The sequence below is a fragment of the Pezoporus wallicus genome, unplaced genomic scaffold (genome assembly GCF_028554395.1).
Source record: "Pezoporus wallicus isolate ANWC-B61680 ecotype Strahan unplaced genomic scaffold, APGP_CSIRO_Pwel_v1 contig_7749, whole genome shotgun sequence".
Taxonomy (NCBI): domain Eukaryota; kingdom Metazoa; phylum Chordata; class Aves; order Psittaciformes; family Psittacidae; genus Pezoporus; species Pezoporus wallicus.
In genome coordinates, this window is record NW_026638894.1 from 94,008 (window position 1) to 110,103 (window position 16,096).

A 16,096-nucleotide genomic window follows, 5' to 3' on the forward strand; every position below is an offset into this window, starting at 1 on the left:
GCCGCTTCATCGGTGTCTCGGCCGTCGGCTTCCCGCCCTCCGCTCACGGGCTCGGTGGGATCGACGATCGCTTCCTCACTGCCAGGGCTGAGCGAAGGGAGAGGCAAGATGGCGGACAAGGCGCCTAGTAGCTCGCAGAAAGCCAGTGGGAAGGTGAGGCCGTTCTCGGGGCCGCCCGCGGGCCTGTTCCAACAGTGGGGGGTACAGGTGCCGCCTGCTGTCGCGGCGGTGGGGTCCGGGAGTGGCAGGGCGGTGAGGTGCGGGTGGCGCGGCCTGCTCTGTCCCCGCTCTTTGCCCGGGGTGACTGCGGGCCTCGGGAAGGGGGCGGCGCGGCGGGGCCGGCGGGCCCGGGCCTCTCACCGGGTATCCCCGTTTCCCGAGACCGCCCTTGGCACGTCTGTCTGCTGGGTCGGCCGCAGCGGCCTGCTCGCGTCCCCATGCCCCGGCAGAGGGCCGTGGGGGCGGGGCGGGTGCGCGCTGCGCGCTGTAACGGCAGGCGTGAGCCGTCCTACTCCAACCGGCGCGCCCGGCGTCGGGTGCCGACGGTTCCCTAATGCCCGAGCCGTGAGCCGGTACATGTTTCGTCCCCTTCTACCTGGTGTCCTTATACCCTGCTGCCTGGAGCCCGGGGGGCGTTAGTTTCCAACTTCCGAGTGCAAAGGAAAGCGCAGATTTTTGATCGAGGGTCGTCTTTTGATTTGCGATCCAGTTACGTATTTCCCAAAGCCACCGTGGCATTCCCCGCTCTTTTCCCTGTACCGGCTCGTACTTCCTGTAATTATTGTTGGTTGGATTCGTAGACCAGAAGTCCAGGTAGCGCAGGAGTTACGGCAGACTTGTGCAGGGCTGCGGGCCGAAGCCAGTGCCTGGCTGACAGCGGCTGGGAGCAGCCTGTGCCCCTCAACACCGCTTTTGCTAGGAGAGCAGTTTTGGGGGACGCAGTGGCAGTAGATTGAGCACTTTTCACTGAGCTCTGTTGCAGATACAGGCCAGAACCATAGAAGCCTTCCAGTTTTTTTTTGTTTTTTGTTTTTTTTTTTTTTTTTTGTAGTGTGTTTTTTTTTTTTTTTTGGTGTGAGTGTGTAAATCGCCAAGGGAGAAGCCACGTTTTGGCTCAGGAATTTCCAGTGATATACAGGTTAATATTTTTTACCTATTTTCATATTCAGCTAAAACAGGGTTTATTTTTTCTTTTTTTGGCTGCTAGGAAACTAGCGGAAATGTAGTTACCAAGAGCCTTTGCATATTTACTCGGTGTTATTACAGTAGGAGAGGTTTATTTTTGTTTCCCTTTTTTGAACTATTTCAGATATTGGTAGGAATCATATTTGGATCTTGCCTTTGGCTTGGAACTGTAAGGAAGAGCTGGATAGAAAACTTTAGTAGTGAAGTAGGTCTTAAGTTATAGAGAATGGCTTCCAGGGAATAAGACATTTTGGGATTTCATATATACTTAGACATAGAATTGTGATTTAATTATTGATTCCTGTAACCGATAACATGACAAAACCAACCCAGATGTGATCCCTTTCTTTACATCATAGACTTTTCTGTGTTGTTGTTTACTATTTCTGTACTGATAATTCTTTTTTAATATATAATAATTAATTTATAAGAATTGCTTTCTGTCCTAGATCTCAGTTCTCATACTCAGAGGTATGTGCAGACACTTAACTCTTCATACCAAGTCATCTATTGCATTCAAGTCAGTGGGGCTACTAAAGAATGTGAAATTAGTTAATGTGTGATAATCTGTCGAGGCCACTTGAGGAAGTCCTGTGTCCCCTTGCTCCTCAGTCTCCTGTTACTCTAGACATATGTGCTGTGTTTCCAGTAGTCTTTTTCCCATGCTTAACATTATAAATTCTGCTTGTTTTGTATTGTCAGTAGTATTTCATGTGCCAGAGAAAATATAGACTGCATATATCTGGATCCGTGAAAATGTTTCTGTTGAGAAATGAAATAAAATCAGACATGCTTAGCTCTTGGGGCATTAGCTGTTTGATTTACAATTTGAAGTCCTTCATTGGAGATGGTGCAGGTCCAGGAGCACCCATTGCCTCTTTTGTTGTGGTGGTAGCTGCTTTTTAGGATATTGTCAGCTTCTAAATAAGTTTGAGAATTTCCAATGTGAAATGTGTTGCAAAAGCATCATCTGTTCCTTTGTCCCTTTGAGATTGGTGTAGCAAGATATGTGCTTGAATTTTCCAGAAATCTAAGTAGGAAACAAGGACAAAATTAAGGAAGCGAAAATAGAGTTTGCCCAAGACTGCACAGGATATGAGTGTAGGGTATGATTCTGAGATGGCAGATACTGATTATGTTCAATTACTGTCTTGACACAGTGAAATATTAGCTGCTGAATGACTCTTCCAATTATTTATCTTCTGAGAACAGTGATTTTATTGCTTGTCGAATATAGTTACATTGCATGTCCACTGCTCTTACATGTAATATGTTGTACACATTGGGTATGATGAGGCAGAAGAGATTATCCACTTGTACCAAACTGTAGGTTTCCCTTTTTCATTCTAAAAATATGTTTTAGCAATATTCCTTAATTATAAAAGCATTTCTTGGGCTTTTAAGTAAGTTATGTGTTAATTAAATACTGAAGAACAGTGATCGCTTGCTTATGAATGGACAGCTTTTTCTGACAAGTTGAAGTGTATGTAGACCAGCAATGTAAAATCTGTACGTGTGGTGAATTCCGGTTAGGTGCAGCATTCTGCAGGATGGTGAAACTTATCTTTAACTTTCTCCATATTGTTGTTCAGCTGTTTCAGTAAATGTAAAGAATAAATGGATTAGATATGAAATAATTTTCAGGTATTTGCAAGCTTTTGTTTTCTGGATAGTTTGATAGAGAAAAGAAGAATGAAAAAGACAAGTTGAGCTGGAAACCTCCCTGCCTTTGCTGCATTTTAACATCTTAATTTAAGTGGTGATTCCATTTGGTTTTCCTTGGTATTAGTGCAGACACAAGCCAGTCGTCGTTACCTTAGCTGCGTTTTCCCACCCAGAGATTATCCTCTTTAGCTGATTTGTCATGACTGGAAGAGTTTGGTATGGATTGGAAGCTGGTTTAGCTGGACTTGCCAACTCTCTCTTTTATAGGTGATCAGTTAGGTTGGGAAAAGTAATCTACTTCAGTATGCTCAATATGAGGGCAGAATCAATGGAAGGTGTTGAAACAGGGCAAGAGTGTCTCACACTCGTTTCTCATAAACACTACCTGAAGCTATTCGTTTTTGCAAGGGCAGGGCTTTTATTTATGTTTTAAATTGTAGCCATTACAGTTGTAAAAATAACATTCAGCATTTGGAAGGCCATGGATTATCTCCTGGGTTTTGTTGGCAGCTTTTGTGCTTTTGTTGCTCTTTACTGTTTTACTGAAATGACACCAGTGTTAGTAAAAACAAAATAAAAATCCACAAACAAACAAACAAAACCCCAAACAAACCAAGTTTAATTACTGAATACAGCTTAAATATTTGTGAAATAACATAATCATGCCAGTTTTACTGAGTGATCATTAAATTTGGAGAAACTAGGAAGAGCTGGATTTGTGGGCACTTGCACTGCTGGCAGGAAGGAAAATTTGGGAGAGCAGTCACCTCTTCTCTGTTTTCTTTGGAAGCTGCCATGAAGCTGGAAAAAAATTTAAACACCAGAATCTGAGGGAGGGCTCTTTGCTTTGGCTTACTAATAGAAATTAATCACAAGTCTCGTTTGTATGGTCCTTTGAAGATTTTTTTTTTTGGGGGGGGGGTGTGTGTGTGTGTGTGTATTTGTTTCCTTTTGAAAACCTTTCTTTTGAAGGTTGAGTGAACTTGGCTATACTCAGTAATGGAGCTTTGAGTGACCTGAAGTCCAAAGCTGTGGTTTGACAGGGCTGTATTTTACTGGAATGCCATTTCGGCAGCTTGCAGTGCTACTTAAGTTATGCTGGCACGATTCTTTGAGAGACCTGTGTAGTGAAAGTGATCCAGCTGGAAAATAGTATGGTTTGGGGCGGAGGAGAAGGTTTCATATAGAGTAGTAGAGCCAATGAACTAGGAATAAGAGAATGTTTGTGATTGTTTATGCTGGCAATGACTGAAAGATGGACTCATTGCATTTTTTCTGTTAATGTTTGGAACATGAAGGAGCTACCCTCACATCTTGGACATCATCAGGTGCAGGACAGAGCTTTGGGTATGTTTCTTTTAACAGTTAGTTTAGTTGAGCTACTTAACATGATGACAAGAGGAATAAATAATGTTGGTCTGGGTTTCAAAACAAGTGGGCAACTGAAATGCTCCCCTCTGTGAATGCTAGAAGGATGCTGAGTTTGCTGAGTCAACTCAGGTGGTATAACTCCTAAGGAAACAAAATTACCCCTTTGTCAAGGGGTGCAATGTGCAGTGCTGTGTAGGCTAGGTTGTTGTTTTTTTTAGTAATTGCTTGTTAGAAGCTGGCAGATGGCAATCCATAATTTTGTCAAGAATTATTTCATCTTGTTCTTCATGGGTAAAGCTGCTTGTATGGTCAGAAGCAGTACCAACGGTATGAACTAAATGTATAGATGGGAAAAGAAGACCTACATAAGAAGGAAGATAATGTGGCTCTGCAAAGCTGCTAGTTTTGTGGAATAAAGTTGGTCTAAAAGCTAGAACTCCTTTTTGATGTTTTCAGAGCACACCTTAGTAGAATTTCTGTTGCTTGGCTGATGTTGGAGTGTGTTGGTGGGTTGTGGAGCACTGCTGTACTTCTAGCTCAGTGGCTTCCAGACTTTTTTGATCACTGGTCTGCTTTTTTGCAGGTAGCCCACAGAATCTCTATGTGCATTGAAAGCCTTTCCAAGTAGTATCATCTCCTCTGTTGCTGGAGAAACAGATTTAGTGTCTGTTACTTTTTTTATGTTCTTACTTCAGGATATTGTGTTGTGTCATTGTACCGAGCGTTGGTACAGTTTGTTACCGTGTGGTGCCTTGATAGTTGTTCTTCCTGTAAGCAGTTTCAGCACCAGTCCCTGTTCAAAGGTGTTGCTTTTCAAAACTTCTGTAAATGAAACGGATGTGGAGAACTGAGAAATGGTAAGTTCATTCTGCTGTTGCCAAACAACCTCCTTCCCCCAAGCAGTGCTGGGTCTCGAATCTGCCAGTACACTAAGGCAGATGGCACTGTATCATCCCACCTTTGAGATTTATCTTTTTAACTACAGGTCTGAAAATGCTTTTTGTTTTTTTTTTTTTTTTTTTTTAAGGATGGAATTGTAACTGATGCGTTGTTTGCCACAGGGTGGCAGCTGGCAGTGGGAAGAATGCTATTTTCAAGCCCTGAAATTCTTTAGCGCAGTGTCTTTTTTTCATCTGTGATGTTGTGCTGTACAATGATAAGCTCTCGGAGGGAAGACAGGTTTCCTTAAGCTACGTTTTTGGAGTGCGTAGAACTGTGTATAACATATTACTGATTAGAGTGCTATAGGCAGTTGTGAATCACAAAAAAATTCCGCGCCAAATACAGAGAAGTTTGCAGGAAGCGCTGTTAGCAGAAGATGCTTTTGATATTTGCTCTCATGTACATTTTAATGAACTACTACTGGTATATGTGAACTAAATTTACTAAGTTTTGTGCAAATATGTGCCTTGTGATTAATGTGTAGTGTTGCAGGTAGGTGGATTTGGCAGGTCTGACAGTAAGACGCAGTTAGGTTTTTTTGGTGTGCTTCCCCACTGCCCCTTTCTCTTTCTCAAAAAAAAAAAACCAAAACAAAAAAACCAAACAAATTCCTATGAGCCTTTTACTTCTCCCTATTAAGGGTTGTATCTTTGTGTGTCTCTTTACCTTTGTGCTCATAGTTTTGGTTGTTGAAGTGCTGTCTGCCATTTTTTTTTCTAAATTGATGTGACAGTTAAAGATAGGAATAAACTTGTGCAAAGATAAATGCCTCTTAGTTGATGAAAAAGCATGATGCAAAATGAAAACCAAGTCTAGTAAATTGCTGTCTAGAGTAGCTTTTGGTGCTTGTCTCTTTTGGAAGACTGGAGATGAGCACTCTTGTATTACTGTTTCTGGTGGAAAGTTTAAGTTGCTGGTAATAAGGAGAAGTGTTAAGGTTCTGTAACTAATGAACAGATTTCGGCTAATAGAACTGTTTTATTTTTACTTTGATTTCAGTGTAGGTATGACTTGTGCATCAGAGTTATGTCATAATAGTTGATGTTATGTCTGAGGTTTTCTGGAATGTAGGTATTACAGAATTAAAAAATGTGTTCAGTCCTGTTTGTTGGAGTGTTCTCCATCACTTTAACTCATTTAAAAAACGAATTAAAGAAAAATCATATGCAGATTTTGTATGTACACTGGTTTACATGTTAATATTTAGTTACAGTTTAATAATGTTAATTAGTACATATGTACAAATGAGACTTAAATTAGTGCTCTTGAGGTGGCCGGTTTCCATCTGTGCACAGCATACTAAGAGCAGTTTTGGAAATTATTTTTTAGTAAGGCAAATATAATCAAGCACTTCATGTAAACTTTAGCAGCTTTTAATGATAACTCTTGCAGATTCGGTGTAACAAACATTTGTTGTGTCTTTTGAGCTTGCAGTAGTGTTGGTTGCGTATTTATAAAATCCAGCTGTGGAAATTTACATGTTTTGAATTGTAGCAAGAACAGTCTATCTTCAATCCCTTACTTGCCTTGTATGATGTTGTTTATGCTGCGACCCTGTTCAGATATGTCATTAAAATACATTACATTAAAATACATGTGTCTTTGTTCTTGTGTATGTGGATGTTGAAGTTGAAATGAAAATCACATTCAAAGAACTGAATTAATAAAACAGAGGTCGTTTGTCTGTTTCTTTTTCCTTGTCTCACTCTTCATTCTCTCTTCAGGTCAGGGCGCCAGATGCAGTACACACCACTGGATCTGCTGATTCACATGTAAGTTCAAAATAATGAAAAAGACAAAAACTTAACAATCCAAAAACCCCCAGCACAAACTCTAAACAAAAAAAAAAAAATTACCAAACCCTCAAATTCAGAATAAGGCCTGTTTTCCACAGAAAACCACTTGCTGTAGGCAGACTCTGGTGCATTGGTTATCTAGTCTGTAGGTGTTTGTAAGTCAAGCATTGATTTTGATTTTTAAAAGCATTCCTTGAAGCTTTCAACCAGCCACTAGCATACAAACCTCTGCTTCATGATATTACATATTCATAATAGATACTTGAATAGGAAGAAGCTGTGAGGGTGCTGTACACACTTCTCTCGTACAGAGGAATAGTTCAAAATACTAGGAGATTAATTGTAAGGGTCATTGTATATTAAAGTGTCTTCTTGTATACGGTTGGCTTCTCAAAAATGAGATAGTGTAGCCCTACCTTCATAATTTCTTTTTCTTTCTAATAGCATATACTTCAAGCGAAAGTTAGGAATTATTACCTAGTCTCCTGCCACCCTGCAGGAACCTTATTTGGTCATATGGTTGGTATGTTGTTTGAAGGCCTACCTATTTCTGAGCTAAAATGAAAACAGGCAGCAAGTGCCAAACAGGGTGCTAATACCAGACAATTCATTCTGTGGTTTGGATTTTCTTCAAGATTTCAATTTGATTTTCTAGATGAAAAAGTCAATTACCAGCTGTTAAATTGCTTGTAAGATAACATTATTGAAGTTGTGATAGCAGAAACTTTTCGTAAAGAAAGGTCCTTTTATTGATTTTGCTTTACTTGCTACAATTTGGAAAATTACTCTTAAATCTCTTTTGCATTGTTGATGGAACTGGGACTTAAGTACTTTGTGCCTTCTTAAAGTCAATGCAGTGTTACATTTGATGGGATTTTGCTTTCCTACAGTGATTTGATTACTCAGTCAGAAGTTTTCTCTTTGTTTCCATCTTTTGCTTTACCCTTTTCACTGTATTATTTTCCATTTTTTGAAGGAGGAAGGCTTTCATGTTTTGTATAGCAGTATTGTTTGGAATTCTGTGAAACTGCATGTGGTTAATAATAATCTAGTTGCCTACTGGAATGTAACTAGCAGACATAAATTAGTTTCATCCTATTAGCTTCATATTACTCCAGCCACTTTGAAGGTGTTGTGTGTTTTGTTTGTTTTTTTTTCTTGAGACCCTGTCTAAACTGAGGAGATCTTAGTGCCAGAGCTCTCATTATCTTGCAGCTTCTTCCCTTATGTCACTAGAACATACACTCATGGCTGATCTGCAGGTATACTGTAAAATCACTGTGAGAGATTATTTCTTGATGACAGGATAAGCCTTTAGTCTCCAGTGCTGTGCCATAGCAATATGCCTATGTTTTTACAAGGTTATATATAGTTATACTGAAATACAAGCTGTCATTCAGGGAACAGGAAAACTGATCTTAACTTCAAAAACACAGATGCATTTGAAGCTCATGATAAACCTGTCACAGCATCTCTTGTTGACAAACATTGTCATAAACCAGGTAACTCTCCAGACAACCTTGCATTAATTTGTAACTGATAGTTTTCCTTTTAATGATGAAGTAGGGAACATTTGTCGAAGAAATTTGAGGTATTTTGGTTATATGCTTGGTACAGATCTAGTAGGTGTTTGTGGTATGAAAAAAGGATTATGAACAGAAGCTGATACTGGAAATAAAACTTTTTACATAGAAGGTTATTCCTAACGAAAACTCTCCTGTGCTGTTGGCAATTTTTAAATAATATGATAGGTAAGTCATTCACCTTATTTGTCTTGATGTTTTATTAGATTCAGCTGATTGTTTTTTAAAGAGTGGTCATAGCAGAAGTGGTGGTTTTAAGCATCACTGTGCAGTGTAAGAGTATTACAGAATTTTTGAAAATAAAGGTTAATTGCTTATGTTTTGTTCTCCTGGGGCTTATTTCATGTTCTTGTGCTGATTCTTTATGAATTACTGTATTAAGTTAGGAGTTCCCAGAGAAGTTTCTTATCTTTTGTTTCCCTCCCATTGCCTGTGTCTTTGGAACGTGGCCTTCATCCTGTTGTCTGTACTCTCTTAATGCTTTACTGTCTGTTAAATACCTAAATATAATCCTAAGAATTCTAATTTCATACTCTCCAGACATGACTGTTACATGGAGTCCTTCCTTCATCAAGGTGTCAAGAAGGAAGGAAGGAATGGAGATTAAGTTAGAAAGAATGTAAGAGCTAAATATGAGGTCTTTTCTTTAGTAGTTTAAAACCTCAAGAAGGCATTTTCTTCTTCAAGACAAAAAATTGCATTTAACCTTGAAGTACAGCTGAAATTTAGCATCCCTTTTGTTCTTCAGTTATACCTGTTCAGCCTTGTGCAAACATTCTTCTGGCCAAAATAGTCAGGAAAAGCTTCTGGAACTTTTCTTTTTCTTTCTTTTCTTGGAAATTGCGATGATCAAAAAGGAACTGTAGTGCAAAGTCTGTGTTTCCAAAGCTATAGAAACTCTGTATTGTGCAGTGATTAGATCTCCAGGCTCTTACAGCAAGTACCCATCATACTTCAGCTGTGTTTGAAGACTGTATTACAGTCTTTCTCATTAAATGGAGGATGATTTGTTTTTAAAAACCCTAGATTTAAGTTTTTTTGGTTGTATTAGATAATGGCAAGTTCAGAGAGAACTACAGGAAGCCTTTGTTTTGTTTGGGTTAAGTCACTTCAGGTGGAAAGTTTTTGGTCTAGACCACATGAAGAGTAACATTTCATTTATTTTGTGAAAAGCTAAATGTTTTCTTATTTCTTTTGCAGCCTCTAATGGAAAGCAAACTTAAAGCATTCAGTATTGGCAAAATGAGCACTGCCAAACGGACTCTGAGCAAGAAGGAGCAAGAAGAATTAAAAAAGAAGGTAATGGTGTACAGTGGAAATTTTATTTTGTATGCAGAGCTGAAATAAGGTTGCTTTTAGATTGCATTCAGCTTTACCACCAGATTTCTTTCTTTTGATAATTGTAGCTCTCTAAGAACAAAAGTGAGTTATATTTTACATGTTAGATTTGTTCTTGGCATCCATGGTGTTAATATATATACACAGAGAGAGAGGCTTGCTTCTCTTCCCTTCTGTGGGAGAATCAAAGTTCTGGCTACCTGAACTACTGAATTACAGCAATTCATTGGTTGTTGTATTGCTCAAAATGAAGACAAGCATCACCTTAGGGTATTTTCTGTTCCTTGTTGCTCCATATCACTGGATTTGAGTAATTAGAAAGACTTCTGTTATCTCTGAAACTGTTTCCATACACATCTTTGTTATTCTGTGAAACCTATTTTTGTGTAATTACTTTATTTGGAATGAATGAAAACATTGAAATTTGATACTGAATTTTAGGATACTCAGGAGTGTCCGAATATTAGGAAATCTGTAGCCTATAGTTGGTAAGGTGGAAGTTCTGAAAATGTTGGGCTTTGAACTTTAGACACATTACTGTTATTATGTTTCAGTGGGATAGCTCCTCCTGGGTTGTTTGAAATATGAGCCTAAAGTAACATGGTAGTACTAAATTTAGTGTTACACTTGGCTTTATTAAGTCATTGAATTAACTTCTCTGTGAAATATGTAAAGGTGATTGTTGTTAATTTCCTTCAGTCACATGGATTGATTGTAATGGCCAAGATGGAACATGTGCTGTTCCCTGATGCTTTGGTCAACAAAGCTTCAGTCTCATAGTGCTGGTCTTTGATATTTTCTGTTTGTTATCTTTTGAATGTTAAATTGCCATGTAAACTCTTGTAAATGAACAGTCACATTTGAGCATACAGGCCTTATTTGCTTTATGTATTGTGTGCTGTGTTTTCCCCGCATACCTCTCAAATTTGAATTGTCTAAAATTGAAACTTATGTGATACAGTTTGTAGCATGAACTCTAGAAAATAAAAAGGAATGTCACATAGCTAATTTAAGAATAGCTGTCTAGTGAAGATTATTCTGTGGTGATAGTAAATAGATTAACATTTGTTATGTAGGAGGATGAGAAGGCTGCTGCAGAAATTTATGAAGAATTCCTCGCTGCCTTTGAAGGAGGTGATGGTAATAAAGTGAAAACATTTGTAAGAGGAGGAATCGTTAATGCATCTAAAGGTATAACTAATGTTTTTTGGGGGGGGGCGGGGGATCATTTGTCTTTGAGTAAAGATGAAGATTTGCTTTGAATTGTGTTTTAAAATCAGTGTTACATTAGAAGTAGCAAAGGAAACTTGATCTAAAGTAGCTAAAATCTGATTTATGCTTTGACTCACTAGGTAGGTAGTCATATGGCGTGTTTAAAACTTCAGAGGAAGAAATGTTTTGTTTTAAAAACCTAATTTTTCTTCTTTATATTAAAAGGTGCTAAATTAGGGGAGTTTGTATTATCACTTTTTAAAATGAAATAATATATTGAATGAACAAGACTAAAGGACAATAGTATTCTTTCTAATGAACAGTATTGTGCAGCATTAATTAATACGATTTGGTTTTAATTTGCCTTTAATTGCAGAGGAGCATGAAACAGATGAAAAACGGGGTAAAATCTATAAGCCTTCATCACGATTTTCAGATCAAAAAAATCAACCAAACCAGCCATCTAATGAGAAGCCTCCGTCTCTCTTAATGATAGAAACCAAAAAGCCTGTAAGTTTCTTATTTAAATATTAAACCCATACTTAGGAAATATTTAGAAGCATTTTAAAAAAAGTCTGTGAGATCTCACAGAGTAGTTTGATCTGTATTTATCATATATTGAAAGGTGAACCTTTTGATTTGCTTAATACCATAGCAAATAACAAGATCATGAAATGCAGAGGTCCATTAGCCCTGTATCCATGATATTCCTAGTGCTGCGCTTTGATTTTTCACCTGTGTTTACTGTGTTCCTGCTAAGATAAACTTCTCATGAATACAGATGCAGTGACTTGCAAAGTAACAGTATCTCCAATCCCAAGAATTTGTGAAGTTTTAGAAGCAATTCTTCTTGCTGCCATCTCTTTTTTGCTTTTTATAACTTAAAAAAAAAAGGACCTTTGCAATGATTAAGTTTTCCTTGGTGAGGTTTTTGAAATTTTATTTAAGGTGGTGTTTGAGAAGTTCCTTTGCTTTTTGAGTTGTACCACATTGGTTGTAGAACTTGCACATTTTTGAAGCTGAGCGCCTTGTTTTTATTTAATTTATTTTGACTTCTGTCAAAAGCATGGTGTGATTTTTTATTTTTTTTTTTTTTTCAAACTGAGATTTTATCATAAAAAGTAATGGAAATACGAACAAACTTAGTTGTGGAGTGGTAGTTACCTATGGTTACTATTACTACTGTATGTGTAATGTGTAATTAATGTCTTGAATGTCTTTCAAAAGTATTTTAATAGAGCTCACTACAATTTTTAAGCTTCAGTGAAACACACGTGATACTGCCTGTAAGGGTGGGAAATGAGATGTAATGTGATAATTATGAGTAATGCCATCCCTCCAACTTTAAACAAAACTCAGATTTTGACTACTGTGGTAATACTGGATGGCAGTTGTGATTTTCATTATATGTAAAACTCTACAGTTACAGAAATGAATTGTAGCATTTTTTTATTATGCTGAGCTCTGTTATGTCATATGCAAGTGTTTGTACTGTGAGAATATTACTGCTTTTCACATTTGTCATAAATACTTATCAAGTAATGCAATCAGTTTACTCACTTGCCCTGTCCAATGGTGATTGAAGATAATGAGGTAAAAATGATTTTATTTATTTGGCAGACCATCCCCAAAAACAAAAACAAACAAACAACTATGCCTGGGGTGAGTAGGAAGTCCAGTTTTTCCAAAGCTGTAGTGTGTAACACAATAAATATTTTGTATGTCTGCCTATTGGAAACGTTTTCATTTAAATTCGGTTATATGAAAGCAATGTTGTTGAAGGTGAAAGTTCACAAGTTAGTCAAGGTACACATTACAGTAAAAAAAAATTACAGTATCCATATTTGTCATTCCAGAGTGTTGGTTTTGTTTTTTTTTTTTTTTTTTCTGATCATCTTGTACTGTTTAGAATAACTGTTTCTTCAGACCTGTATTTATATCTGAAAGGAAGCAAGAGAAGAAATTCTTTTCATGTAGAATGTTAGCCTGTGAAAAAAATAGTTGAATATATGTATGTAAATTAATTTACATATATATGCACACACATAATTAGAGCATGATGGTTTGCTAGGGGTGGAGTCAGCTTCTAAGTTCCTAAGTGGAACAAACTGACAAAATAAATCATGGATATTTTAAATTTATATGTTGAAGAGAGAGTGATCACACATGCTGCATTGTAGCAATGACAAGTAGTCAAGTTTCGCTTAAGCTGTATTTAATTTTATATTTTCTAGCTTTGTGTTTGATAGTGCTCAGTCTTAATGTTTTCAAGTCTTGTTTTTTGTGGTGTTTTTTTTTTTTTTTTTCCCCCTCTCCTGTAGTTTTCTTGATTTGAAAGCTGTGGGTAAAATATGCATGGAAATTATCTAAATACTTGTTATATACATGTAGTTTTTATTTTTGTTCATCTTATCTGCTGAAGTGTTGGCTGATATATCTTTAATTTTAGCCTTTGAAGAAAGGAGAGAAAGAAAAGAAAAAGAGTAATTTGGAACTTTTCAAAGAAGAATTAAAGCAGTAAGTTTGACTTTTTATTGTAAATAAGGAAGATACAAGGTTTTTGCCTTCTTTTCACAGACAATATTTAGGATCATTCTTGCTAAGCTGTTTCTCTAAGTTTCTTTCCCCAGATGCTTGTGGAGTGGCATAATTTAATTAACAATGGCAATGATAAACAGAGTTCGAACTTTGTATATGAGTGTTGGTGATTTGGATAATCAGTTGCCATCTAATTAGCACATGATGTTCCATGGTAGTTCTCCCTTTATGCTGATTGGCGATAGGAAGTGTTTACCACTGTTGCTGAATTGACTAGAGTCTATAAAGTGATCAAAAGTAAACCAAAAAAGTCTCTTATGTTAGCTTAAATATTTATCTATTGGAATGAATGGATTTCCCTGCACATCAGAGGTGTTTGATTTGAAACCCTTTGGTACTCCCTTCCAAAGTAGAATAATATCTGGAGCAATTAACTAAAAAAATTACTTGTAAATGCATAAGTATTTCAGAGATCCCAGTAAGTGACTGTTGGTTTCCAGTGCTACCTAAGATGATTTTTGGATCAGGTGTTAAGAGAAGCTATGTTGATTGAATCAACCAGCCATCTACCAGGATAAAAATTGAACACCTGTATTTGTTTCTCTGGCAGCTGCTGTCAGTTTGTTACTACTTACAAGCTGACCTTGGGATGCAACTCTGTTACAGATTAGCAAGTGTGAGCTTGTAAATGAGATCATGAGTTAACACGATCTCATTCTTTGTTAAGTGATGATACAGAAAGACAAGTTGGTACTGAAATAGATAAGGATGTTCAGGTTTTGGATGTTCTTTTTTCCCTGACGGGGAAATTGAAATGTGTATCAGACTAGGGAAGAGTAAGACCTTTTGTCAGTGTCTCTCAAACTATACCCAGAGGAACTTCAGTATGATGTTGAGCTTTTGTGTTAATGCAGAAAAAAGACGTGGAATTAAAATTTAGAGATATACTTCAGCTTGCCTAATTTTAAAAGCAAGTTGAATAAAACTCAAAGATTCTTTCACTTTCGAATGTATAATACAACAGATGGAGCAGCACATCTATTGAGTGTAATGTGCCATACATTTTCCCTGATGTTAGAGATGGAAACCAAAATAACTTGTATGCATTAGTAAACAATAGGTACTGCGTTATGAATCCATAAATGGCCAAGTAGTTATTTTGTGAGTACTATCCTCAGAGGCATAAAATGAGGTCCTGTATGTTGTGGAAGTAGTCATGTGGGGCTGTCCATCACCTTACGAGATGGCCTACAGGCTTAGGAAAGGTAGAAGGTGAAATAGATGCTAAAGAGCTGTGTGCATTTTAAAATGTCATCTGAATGGTCAGTGGATCTCTGGCAGCTGGATGTTGAATTTGGGTCACTTTCAGAGCACAGTTCTTATTTCTGGTCTTGTAAGCTGCTTCTCAAACCAAGTAAATTTTGTTTGAGATTAAAACACCTTGACAGTATGAATGAGGAAGCATGCAGCTGGAATAATTCTTGGAGATATATTCCAGTTGATTAAGCAGAGCTTAAAAAATAATGTCAATTTGAAATCTTCAAGAAACCTATTGTTCAATATTAAAAATTCTCATAATTGTAAAGTAAAATTTAAAATTATAGAACAACCCCCTCAAAACAGTATTAAGTTGTTAATTACATTAAATGTTTGTAGAATACAAGAGGAACGTGATGAAAGACATAAAACAAAAGGTAGATTGAGTCGTTTTGAACCACCCCAGTCAGATTCAGATGGCCAGCGTCGCTCAAGTAAGTAGATACTATTTTTTATGTTTGTTTGGGCTACATGATTTGTAGACTAAATTATATATGTGTTTTTTCTTCTCTTTATTCAGTGGATGCGCCTTCAAGAAGAAACAGATCATCTGGTGGTAATAGAGATTCTTTTCTCATTCAATCTAATGTTGCCACTTAAATGTGTAGCAAAAATTATGACTTTTTTTTTTTTTCCTTTTTTTTCCTCCATCATTGTAGTACTGGATGATTATGCACCAGGGTCACATGATGTTGGAGATCCAAGCACAACAAATTTGTATCTTGGAAATATTAATCCCCAGGTAAGTTTGGAGTCATGGAATGCACTGTTGGCATGTTTGGTTCCAGATGAATTTTTTTCCATTGGCAGTTTTCCCCTTTTTTACTTTAAACCATTTGCATATGTTTAAACCCATATACTAGGTACAGTTGGTGACCGTAGAGGCAGTGTTCATTTGAATAAATGCTCTGCACATGATGATGCAAAAGTTAACGTTTAGACTGTTGATTACTAGATGGAAAAATACTCAGTTAAAATTATTTTTCCATAGGTATCTTCATGCAAGGTGGATCAGATCTCAAAAATTTGAGTGTGCTCAGTTTAAAATGCTGTTCTAAAAATTATTATTTTTGCAGTAGATCACACTGGGGAGGTGTCAGTAAAGTGCTGTTTTCCAGGAAACTCAGAAAATTAAAATCTGTACATTTG

At 37.2% G+C, this 16,096-nt stretch overlaps 1 protein-coding gene across 5 annotated transcripts in view; it reads left to right on the top strand.

The window, feature by feature from the left end:
* The window catches only part of U2SURP (U2 snRNP associated SURP domain containing), a 44,769-nt gene continuing 28,673 nt past the window's right edge, over positions 1-16,096 (top strand). The window contains exons 1-10 of one of the 5 annotated variants that reach the window (XM_057412976.1): positions 1-153; positions 6,888-6,935; positions 9,743-9,841; positions 10,957-11,071; positions 11,469-11,602; positions 12,713-12,754; positions 13,542-13,609; positions 15,287-15,381; positions 15,468-15,503; positions 15,607-15,689. In XM_057412976.1, coding sequence (XP_057268959.1) covers positions 109-153; positions 6,888-6,935; positions 9,743-9,841; positions 10,957-11,071; positions 11,469-11,602; positions 12,713-12,754; positions 13,542-13,609; positions 15,287-15,381; positions 15,468-15,503; positions 15,607-15,689 — 765 coding nt within the window. In that variant the 5' untranslated portion in view covers positions 1-108. The remainder of the gene's footprint in view (positions 154-6,887; positions 6,936-9,742; positions 9,842-10,956; positions 11,072-11,468; positions 11,603-12,712; positions 12,755-13,541; positions 13,610-15,286; positions 15,382-15,467; positions 15,504-15,606; positions 15,690-16,096) is intronic. The other 4 variants (XM_057412972.1, XM_057412973.1, XM_057412974.1 and 1 more) reach the window with 4 other exon arrangements.